The 11,893-nt window shown below is 39.3% G+C and overlaps 1 protein-coding gene across 1 annotated transcript; it reads right to left on the bottom strand.

The window, feature by feature from the left end:
* Positions 1-289: 289 nt before the first annotated feature.
* Positions 290-9,506, bottom strand: LOC103817317 (potassium channel subfamily K member 16-like). The gene is made up of 5 exons (XM_009091467.3): positions 9,294-9,506; positions 4,956-5,070; positions 4,259-4,425; positions 1,725-1,890; positions 290-513 (listed from the first exon to the last, which is right to left on the bottom strand). Exons 1-5 carry the CDS (start codon positions 9,504-9,506, stop codon positions 290-292), a joined length of 885 nt encoding a protein of 294 aa, XP_009089715.1.
* Positions 9,507-11,893: the final 2,387 nt, after the last annotated feature.

Genomic DNA, 11,893 nt, shown 5'->3' with positions numbered 1-11,893 from the left:
TACTGAATCCCACTAGAGAAAGAGAAAGGATGATAATTGATTACTTTAGTTGCCTTAGAATGAGAAGTGTAAAATGAATCCTGAGGCAGTTGTAGAACCATGCATGCTCCTTCCTTGGGGTTTTAACTGGCTGATGCCTACACAGGGTGTGGAATTTCCACGTATCTGAACCATTTCCTCTTTAGGAAACAGTCCACAACCTGTGGTTTAGTCCTTTATCCACAGGGGTCACTTAGTGTGAGATACAGATGGAAGATGCAGTTTTAAGACTGCTTTCTTTGTACCTTACTCAACTAGGGATATGGATCCTAGGCTGCTCAGGTTCATCTTCCAATTTGGTGGTGTCTCCTTCTGCCAAGCTTAAGTCAGACTTGTGCCACTTTAGCTGAAGGTATCTTTCCATCAAGTCAGCTCCCACGTTGAAGACCAGAGCCAGCCAGGCCAAGCCAAAAACAATCCATATTGCAGTTAGGCTCCTGTACACAGGGATATAGTGCTTGTTGGGGTTCGTGCCTGAAAAATCCAGGAAAATTTGTATATTTATCTTGGCAGCTTTGGTCTGCTAAACATACATACTCATACACCCTCTCCACTCTTGCAAAAGTGTATATGTTAATGAGCTTGTGTGATCCATCAGCAGATAGATTTTTTTATGCCAACTCTCAGGTTAAGCTTAAATCCCTGAAGCTGAGACTATATAATAAAAATAGCCATATCTAATATTAGGGATGCTCAAAGTCAATGGTTCCTAGCCAACAACAGAGGAAAAAAGTCTTGGAAATTAAATGTTGAATCCGTATTGACTGTATGTTACTCAAGAGGCACACAGGGGATTTCAGATGATTTAGACAGCTACAATCTAGTGAATCAGTGATTGCTTTTTGGAGGGTGATATTACCTCAGTACTGGGATTCACAATCACTTGGATTATATGGTAAATGTAGCCATTTTAATTAAGTAGTTATGAGAATCTTAATCCCTGGTTTGCTATTTCCACAGCATGAGCAATCAGTGCAGCTGATACAGTCATGACACTCCACAGTGCCAGATTCAGCATGAGATTCTTTTTTTATCTCCTTTTGGGACAGAGTTATGACCTCTAGGAGAGGCGAGCGATTACTTGTGAATAAGAAACGCTTGTGTTTTTAACAAATAATTACATTAGACATAATCTGTTAAGATTATGCATTTGTTCAAATAAGTGTGTGGAAAAATAGCCCCTCGTGTCTCTATCATGATGTTCTCAATCTAGTGGTCTAAAGGCTATGTAATGTCACTGGTTGGTTTTCTTTCAGAGGCATTCTGTGGTTGTCAGTAATCTCCTTCCCATTTTAAATACCGATTATTTAATATTTGATATAATTCGTTGGGAATGGTAGGCACTTGCTAAAACAAATCTGTGTTAGGAGAATGTGGTTCAAAGGCTTAATACTGAAAAAAGAATTTTATTTATATTCCACCTTTCACTCTTGGTAACATTTATACCAGCATGGACACAGCCACTGTTGAATGAGTGTTCAGTGGCTGTGTGAAATGAGTTGGGTGACTCTTAGAGAAAAATGCTCATATCCTGTAATACATTAGCTCATTGTTACCAGTCTGGCTGAGCTCGCTCTTGACCAGATCTATAGTGGAATGGGTATCTATACTGTATCCCTATATTTAGTTTTATACTAGATTTATGAATTTCAACAGAGCTTAATCCAGTTCATGCTGTTTTTTACCTACTACATAGTCCCCAAATCCAATGGTGCTCAGGGTGATGAAGGTGAAGTAAAAGCCTTCTCCATAGCTCCAGCCTTCTACATAACTGAAAACTAATGGTGGGAACACCAGGAAAAGCAAGGTCCCAGTGGTCAGGAAGATGGCCACTGCCAGTGTTTGAACCACCTGAAAGAGAAGAGGAAGATGGCAGCTAAAGAGCATGGAGCAGATGTCCTGTGAAAATTGCTGTGTCTGTTTTTACTCTTGAATCACAAACCCACCCCACCTGGGAGCGATGGCAAAAAAAAGAAGGATAAGCCAATGCTTCTATGAACTGCAGGCTGAGCTCACTGGTTACTGTGCACATAGATATTGCACCTAAGCATGAAAAAAAATCTTAAAATTAGGAAAAAAAGGAGGATTTTAAAAAAGCTTTTTGCAATGCATTGTGAAGAATGCTCCAGTCATATTTTCAGACTTACTATGACAGCCATTGGAATGAAATACTCATTTTACAATTTCAATTCAAGTAGAGATACTCTTGTAGTCAATAAGCTCTTGTCTTTCAGGAAAATCACCACATAGTGCATAAGTCATGAAGCAAAGATGGGCAAGAACAAATTGGGGCTCTTTTCACTATGACTGCTTCCAAAGATTTATAAAGTGGCTGGCAAAAGCTCAGCCAAAAATATATTTGGATGAAACCTAAGTGAAGTCACTTTGCCTGCTTTCATTTTTAACTTAAAAGTGCTCAGAGCAGAACTGGTTTGTGTTAGCACAGAGCAGATATGTGCCTCTCAGGACAAACATCTGCCTTCAGGAAGATAAGTTACAATATATCTGACTGTGGTAGATAGGTACAAAGAATGGTCAGTGGATGGATCCTGAAGGGATTTTAGGAGTTTACAACTGATGATCAGGAACTTATGGGTTTCCAGGGAACACATTCTGGTGAACTTTTGACCAATGATGTGTGGGCTGATTCAAACTCATTGCAATTATTTAAAAATGCCCTCAAGGGCAATCAAACCAGAGTATGATTTTTTATTAATGAGCCTATTGTGACTGGAGGAAAAGCCAAAGCACTGCTTATAAAGTGGAAGGTCCAGATATTATGTTTTAATTTCTCTCTCTTGAATTATCTCACATAAAAAATAATGCTCTGAGCTTGAGAAACATGGCTTGAGATGACTGGGTGACTTTGACAAGTCACTTCTATATTATGTGTCATGTTGCTCTAGCTGTGTCGTAATATTTGCTTCATTTGCAGAGCAGTTTGAGAATTACTGATTGACATGATTATAGTCGATATATAATTCAGTTGTTCTCATTTACTTCATTCCAGTACTTTAATAGAGTTTAATTACATAATAAACTTTGCATAAAAATGTGTACTGAAATGAACAATTTTACTTTTTACCCTATCTTTAAAGAACTTTCTTGTACAAACCTAATGTTGGGAACAATAAGTCATGGAAAATGAAGAACTTACAGCAATTGATTTCCCAGAGCATGACAAAAGTCTGTTTATAAGGAGATAAACCAACTTCCTTGAATAAACTTTTCAGAGCAAACAAGCAGATACAGCTCCAAAGCTTTGTCTGATCATACGAATTCTGTCAGAAATGTCAACTCAGGTTTGAAAAGGGAAAAAAAAAAGGTCATATCCCTGAGCTGCTATCAGAAATCTCAGGAAAGATGCTATACTAGCTATACTAGCATGACAATCCTTCTGGTGGTAGTGCTGCATGTGTTTGGGGAACAGGCAGAGGTTATGTAGCTAAAGAATTTCTTACTTATTTAATCCAAGTCTGCATTTGACAGTACCTTTATAGCTTACCCATTGCAGATAAAGAATGTAGTGACCCAAGAGAATTTACAAATGTAAAAGAAATAACTTGTGCCAGAACTCTGAAATGTTTCAACATATCTCGCATATCTAATCTCCCTTTTCTCTAACTGAAGGGGTTAATTCATCAAATCTTTTTTCAGAAACATGCACTAACTTTGTAATAAATGGCCTTCATGTATTTTCCATTATCAGTGCTTTTCTTATTAAAAAATGTCTGGACTAGTTCAACGACTCACCAATAAACTGTAAGTAAGGAGGAGTATTTGTGTTTTAAGAAAAGAAAAGGAAGGAAGTGCTCAGGTGCTGGCACAAACAGGAAAGTTAATTCCAGCCAGATCATTAGGCCAATAAAAATAAGTTGCCTTTGCACAGTGTAGAGCTAAACTCTGGATAGATGCTGGCATAGGCTTGAGAATAAGAGCTTGATTTGGCAATGTGTGTACATGCACGTATTCTGCCAAGGTCACCAGGTCTATGGTTTGCTGAGTAAGGTTTTAAAAGGCAAATCTAGGGCCCCTCAAACAAAAGCCTATAGCTTTAAAGCTATCGTAGGTAGATTAAGTGTATCAAGTTTCTGATAGAGAGGGCCATGTAATTACTGTGGTTCACACAGGAAACCTAAGCTAGCAGCAGCAGCTATCTGAGAAAAGAACTTCAACTAATTTTAAAAGAGTGAAATCAAATGGTAAATTGACACTGTACCTGGGCACGCCCTGGCTTTTGCACCCATCTTTCCAGGGTAAGCAGATGAGCATTGAGAGCTTTCCCCAGCTGATTGAGGAAGGCCAGGTTGAGGGGCACTCCAAATAAGGCATAGAACACACAGAAGATCTGCCCTGCCACTGTGCTGGGGGACAGGTTACCATAACCTGGAAAAAAAGAAGAAAACAGCTGCATGAAAAGGCTCTACAGGCAAGCTGCAGGCATCATGGAATGTTCATAAGCTTGGAACCTCAATTACATCAATTTCAGGAACCTGTGGATCTATGATTTTCTGCAATTAAATCTGTCTGCAAATTGCCATTGCTTATGATGAAGCCTTTTGCGTTCACTACTACTAGCTGAAAATGAAACATGAAAAGTATTATTCTTCCAGGTACTATTGTAACTTTCTACAGGTCTCTGATTTTGTGGTGAGTGCCTCAGTGCTTCAAAGCAACCTAAAGATGTGTTCATGTACAAAATGATCTTGCATGTACTAAGTAGGCATTCAGCTTTTTTGGGAGTAAAAATACTACATAAAGAAAAAAAACCAGGCATAATTGGAAACAATAGAAAACCATAATCCACAGTAGTTGATTGTCTTGCAGGTGTACTCTGTCCACTAATTACACATTTCTGGGGGCTTTACAGGACAGTTGGAGGAAACACCAGTTTTTAAGGAAAGAGAGTACCTCACCTATAGTGGTGACAACAGTTCCTGCAAAAAAGAAGGAGTTGCTGAAGTCCCAGTTACTGGGATTTGTAGAGTTTCCTTCTGGGTTGACCCCTTTTTCCCATGCTTCCATGAGGACCTGAAGCAGAAAAGGTCAAAGGAGCAAAGATGAGGAAGAATGTCAGAAGTAGAGATAAGTAAATACTGTTTTCCATCTTGAGTAAGCAGAGTGATAACAGTGTAGATAACAGGGTAGACTTGGACTAAAAAGAACTTCTGCTGACATTGCAAAACTTGGAAATAGAGCTGGTCAGAAACTTGAACTCTTGCTACAGGAGAACAGGTCAATAAAGTATGACAGGTTCCCCAGCTAGATGAAATCTAAGGGGAAGGGGGTGGACGATTCCCCAAAGTGATCAAACTGGGAAAAAAATTAGTTGTGCCATAAAAAAATAAAGTGGTTGCTCTTCTCTCCTTCTGTAATCTAGTCATGTTGTTCAAGTTTTTAATTTAGGCATGTGTAAATGTAGAGTTGTATTTGTGAGCAGGGACATGAGGAACATGCTCATTCCTGTTTCCTCCATATAAGTATTTATAAGGAAGAATTACTATTTTTGGCTATGACTTCCACATAATTTTCAGTGAATATTAGGCTTCTCTTAGTCTGAAAGATTAACAAATAAAATATTCTCTGCTATCCCAGATAGCTCTTACCAGACCAACACTACTGTGTGCCAAAAAATTAGTGTTCCTACATCAAATATTCTGTCAACTGCCTTAAAAAAATTGTGTTCCTTTGCTGACCCCAAGGATTTGTCTGTGGGAGACTGGTTTCCCTCTGCTCAGTGGTTGGAGTTTTAAGACCCCCCTTGTTTGTCACACACCTTACAAAAGCTAAGTCACAGTCTCTGTAATTTTGCAAAATGCCTGAAGGAATACTCGTTCATCTCTTCAGAAGACTTTGTATGATGCAAGGCATGAACAGGAGTCAATAGCAACCCCAGCTTTAGCTGGTTCCAGGAGTCTGAAACCCAAGAAGATACTCTTTCTTGATTCAAATGGTAGCCACTCACAAAAAGATTGCTTTTCTAGTGAGCATAACTACTACAAGTTATCTGATTTTGGACAGGTTCTGCAATCTTAGCTGATTTGTACTGGTGGACTGAGTATCCTAAGTATAGTAGCTAATTTGATTCCTAGAGTAAAAAATCCTATAGCATTGGTCAAATTTATCAGAGGGCTGCGGGACATCATCTTGTGTGACCTCATGACTGAAGTGTCAGCAGAGCTTATTTTCAATATGAAAAAGAATTTTGCATTATCCATTAAAAGCCTTTTCATAGAATGAGAAGAATTCAACATGTTAGATTTTCTAGGGCCACTTGTTTCATTAGCTGCTTAGAAGAAACACACAGAAGCTACTGACATGTGAGTATTTTGAAATAATCACGTTTAATTTATTCCTGTAAGGAACAGTTGGCAATTCTGTACATTTCAGTGCACAAGAGTTCACAGGAGTTACATTCACATCATGAGAGCCAACACAGAAGAGTAAGGCAACTTTAAATGTCCAACCTTTCAGACACAGTCTGACAAGGCCAGATTTCTCGGTGTAATTGATGCTGTTAAGTACAGCCCCATGAAAGAACCCTGTGAATGAAATGGCATCCCAGTGCCCAACAAACAGGTTCCATTATAACTGTGGGACAGTTATAATGGCTCCAGGCTCCTTTCACCTACAGCTCAGGTAGGTGGGTTATGGCAGCTGCTGAATGGTTGGTTAACATTAGCTGTTGCCTTTGGGAAAGAAGTCGTCAGTATGTAAAAGCAGCGTGCTGTAATTTACAGTAAGAATATGAAACCTACATTAAGCTGTAGTAGGGTGTGGAGAGAATAAAAACTGCCTGCTGCTTCTGCTCCTGTCTCCCTGCCAATGCTCATTGCAGCCAAATGTGGTCATAGACAAGGATTTTGTCCTTTTGGTCTGTATTTATGTCACGTCCTTTGAGACTAAAAAAGTATGGACATGATCAAAACACAGACTCCTTAAACAACGCATCTGCTTCTCAGTTATGCTGTCAGACTGGCATAATTTCCTGACCAAAGTATGCCTACCAGAGATGCATTAGATAAAAGAGTTTGGATTTGCACTTTCTCAAAGCTCCAGGCTGCTCATGTTAGGAGTTGCAGTTCAGAACCATCCTCCAGCTAGGCAGTTTTAGCTATGCAGAACCAATGCAGTTTATTGACACGGAATTATAAGAATTTGTTTAATGCACAATAGAGTCAAAAGTTAATGAATTATGAGTGGTAACTCATGATAAGTGATAGTAGATATGCCAAGAAAAATCTGTGTTGAATCTCACATTGTAGGACTTAGGTTTAAAGAATTAAGGCATTAAGATGACATCATATACTTGTTAGCTGAATAGACTGAGTTTGGGGGCTGTGTCTCATTGCAGTCTAACTACTGTGACTTTTCAGACTGGAACTTGTGGCATGATGAACGAGCCTCCCTAACCATATAGTTAAAACATGCAGAGACACAACTGCTTCCCTGCATTAGAGATTTAATATGGGAAGACTAGTGTTCTCTAATATTAATAAGAGTTAGGCAAATTTGTAAACAGGTCTTTTGAGCAACTTATATGTCAGAGAGTACCTGCACTTACATATACCTTGGGGACTGCAAAGTCTCAGTACTCTGACGCTTGGTGCATTGTAGATGATTTAGTGCCCTCAGCCGGTTTTGTCTGGAACAGCTTACAAGTGAAATTGTGTTTAATTCAGCAGAGACACAGCAGCAAAATGCGATTCTCCGAGTGGCACAGCAGTGGACCTAAAAAAAGTCCACTGGAGTCAGAGAGAGAAGAATCTGGATACGTGTAACCTCCTCTAATGTTTTGAGGGTAGTGAAGATTTAAACAAACCTTTCAATCCCATAAAGTATCACAGTTAGGTTTAGAATGAGAATCAGGGTTTGCACCTCTGCAATCACTATCAGAGAGATAAGGGAAGGACAGGTAATATCACCAAGCCACGAAGGTGAAAAAAATAGATATGTTTTCAGGCATGTAAGGTCTTGAAAACTCTAGTAGTTTTCTGGCACATGACCAAGGTTACACAAGTAACATATCACGGTATTAGTAATCAGAACATTGTCTTTGTAGATGTAGAGGTTCAGGCACCTTTTCTACCATTTCTGATCTGAATTTTGCTGTTTGTTTAAATCCATGTATAAAGTCAGGGCTTTTTGTTGATCAAAATCATATACCTTCGTGGAAGTCCTCTGACTTGGGCAGTACAAATTGTTTTGAGTTTTTATCAGTTTTAATAACATGGTAGAACGAGTTCAAACTGTTCAGGCACCCAGCTTTGCAGCTGGGTATGTTTTGAGAACAAACTAAAGGATTCAAGGTTTCAAAGTTCAAGTATTTCTGTCCAGTTCTTGCACTCCTATTATGAGAATATATCTATAATACCAGGAAAGGTCTAGTAATTTACCTCCAGCCAGTTTTGAGGAAAAGATTAAAATGTAATTGAAGTTGTCATTAACTGACAACCCATATTGAAAAAAAGCCTTTTATCTCTTCTTCTAAGTGATAGATAACACAGTTTGTGATGGTTGACTATCTTTTATTTAGGCCTGGAAGTGCAAGACTGCCTTCAAAGGTAGTAGACAATTTCACAGAATCACAAGGTTGGAAGAGATGTCCAAGATCATCGAGTCCAACCCAGCCCTAACACCTCAACTAGACTATGGCACCGAGTGCCACATCCATCCTTCTTTTAAACACGTCCAGAAATGGTGACTCCACCACCTCCCGGGGCAAAACATTCCAATACTTTATCACCCTTTCGGTAAAAAACTTTTTCCTAATATCCAACCTATGTTTCCCTTGGTGCAGCTTAAGACTGTGTCCTCTGGTTCTGTCAGTTGTTGCCTGCACATTGTTGTTTTTAGTGCAAAAGGGCAGAATTTGCACAGGTTTGGACTGGAGAACCTTAGAAGGGCAACCTACTTCTTTAAGTTTGATTCTTATTTTTTGTTGTCATGCATAATTCCCAGTAATATTTAATGAGGGAGATGAGAACCATGAAGTTGAAATTATTGCAATGTAGCACAAGTGCACCACTAGATGCACTTATATTTTGAGAGTTCATGACTATGGAAAGAAACAGGTTCCGTAGATCAAGATAAAGAAGTATATGAATGGGCTAGAGTTATTTATGAAGTTAGATATTTAATATCATGGACAGCTGATCAGATTATATCATGCTAGGCTACTTGGCCCCGATAGTATAATTTCTTCTAATGAAAATAATGCTTGAGCCAAAATAATGGGAACCCTTTCCTCTTACCTGTACAAACTGCTCCAGGGCTTGTCTGTCCAAGCATGTGTAATTCTGCAGGAACTTGAGCTTTTCCAGCTGGAACTGGTCCCGAAAATGTGTTTCTGCCTGTTTCTCCAGCAGCTGGAACACCATAGCACCCAGGAGGAGGTAAAAGAGGTACCCCAGAACCAGCAGTGGAGTCCAGCTGATCTGCTTGCTGTGCATGGTGAGGAGGGGCATGCTGCTGATCTGCCCTTGCCAGTCCCTGCTCAGTACTTCATAGGTTACTGTTCCAAGATGTGACCTACCCAAAACACCAGGAATCACACACCCATGTTCCCAACTACTGCCCTGGAGAGTTTTTCAATAAAACATCAGGATATCAGGGCTTACAAAATAAGACTAACAGAGAAATTTTATCTCTCCTCATCTGTTCTCTATCCAAAATAAAGGGTGAACATTTATAGCTTAATAAGACTGTGAATCATAGTGTCTTTCTTCTATTAGCTTTTATCCAAAGATCTCAATCAAATGAATAAAGCCCTCTGAAGTTGGTATTAGTTTCCAGTCTGGGAAGCTGAATAAAAACTGTGGTTATATGACTTACCACCACAGGTCATATGAATATAGAGCAACAGATAAACTCTTAAAATCCTGAAAAGTAAAGCCTTATTCTAAACACTAGACTTCTCTACAACAAAATGCTCTAAACTCTCTAATTACAGCAGACTCCCCAGAAAGAAAAGTATGGATCTGAATAAATGGAAAAGTCAATAGCTGCTGTCTGTACCATACCAACATTGCTGGCACCAGTAAAACCATCATGGTGAAGCTTATAAACATCCTGAATTCAACTTGGTCACACAAAAAAACCCCTCTTTCTTTTCTAGTCCTAATAAGATCAGTCCTCTCACTGCCTTGCCTACTGCTCCTGGACCCTGTCAGATGACTCCACCCTTTAGTCCACAGAGTTAGAGAATAAACCACTCATGCCTACTGCCTTCAGTGTCTGTATTGCCCTTTTAATCCAAATACTTAAGGGGGAAGGAGGGCTTACTGTTAATCATTAGCTTAAAAAGTATCAGTTTCACTCATGGGAGCCTTAATAATTATCATGCACTGGAAATGAGCTGGGCTTGCATTTTTTTCTGTAGGAAGAGCTTTATGGCAAGTGTCATCTGTCACACTGCTTCTGAAAGAAAACACACACACACACATGAAGATGGCCAGGTGGCTAGGGCTGCAATTTTGTTATTATACTCCCTTACAGTTAAAATGTTTTGGATATAGATATCCCTACTTTGCTTAGCATTCATATGGTTTTACTCCTATCTTCAAACAAGAGGTAGTGCTCATAGAAAAAGACTGAAAAAATTATTTCATTCATATCTGTATTTGGGAGTATCCCTGGACTTGTCATTTGTACTGTGCTCTTAACCTGGGGCCAGCCATCATCCAGAGGAAGATGGCTGACCAGCAGCAGAAGGCCACTTACCACTCTGAAAAGTGAAAACTATTGTGGATAATTCCCAGGAGACCTTCCTGGTCTTTGGGACTGCTCTGTCAGCGTGAGTAGGGAAATAGAAAGATTTCAATAGGGAAGTGCAATGTGTAAGGACTCAGAGCCTTGGTGGTCTGGTGTTTCTTTCCAGCTGAAAAAGTGAAATATTTGGGAGATGGAAGTTACAGCAGCAGTGATATTACTGAGCACTGCAACAACATTATGAAGCAAACTGATCTGAATCAGCTGAGACATCCAGCTTATTATCATTGATGGAAGGCCTTCTCATGTTCAGTGCTAAGGATGACATCTATTTACACAGTATCCAACAAGATCATCACTCTTGTGTCCAACTTCCATAACTAAAAGGTACACCTTTTTATTCCCTTCCCAGAGCAATGGTATGGGTAGACAAGCCTGGGGTATTGCACTTGCAGGGCTGTCTCTGGTGGGAGCTCAAGGTTTTTGTTGTGTTCTTGTTGATAGGACCCATGCCTACCAGGGCAAGAGAATGCCAGCCTACTGGTTTTCTGGAATGGATGCAAACCATGGAATTGTGCACAGCTGTGCTGGGACAAATCTTCTCAGCTGTAGTACATTTCACAGTTAAGAGTGTGAAACTATATGATATAAATGAACAAATACAGCCCATAACCAGATTTTTTGTCCCCTTCTCTTCTTTCAGTTCAGCTGACAAAGTTGGCAGGATAAATTATGCGTTAAGAAAAAATGTTTACTATGTTTACTCAGACTTACTTTTGGGATCTTAATTTTCTAAGGCTTTGCAAATTGAGTCACTAACATCATAAATTATGCTTATTTTTATAATACAGTACTTCCTACTGGTTTGGTTCTTTCCCCCTCTAGTGTCAGGCTGCAATATAGGAACCAAATAAAGCCAGAGTCTGTGCAGCAACCTAGAAATGATGCCTTGCCACAGGAAAAAAGAAAGCCCAATATATAAATTTTGAAGTAAACTGAAGACTTATGGCTTTTGTGTGAGTTCTGAATCTGAAAGAGGGAGTTCAGCATGGCTTACCACATCAGAAATTAAATTTGGCTTCCCGATAAAAAGACATCATGTACAATGTGCTGAAATAACAATACTAGCAAATTGCTTTTAATG

The sequence above is a fragment of the Serinus canaria genome, chromosome 3, assembly GCF_022539315.1.
Source record: "Serinus canaria isolate serCan28SL12 chromosome 3, serCan2020, whole genome shotgun sequence".
Classification (NCBI taxonomy): domain Eukaryota; kingdom Metazoa; phylum Chordata; class Aves; order Passeriformes; family Fringillidae; genus Serinus; species Serinus canaria.
The sequence above is the reverse complement of the archived record's forward strand: the minus strand, read 5'-3'. Positions and strand labels throughout refer to the sequence as shown.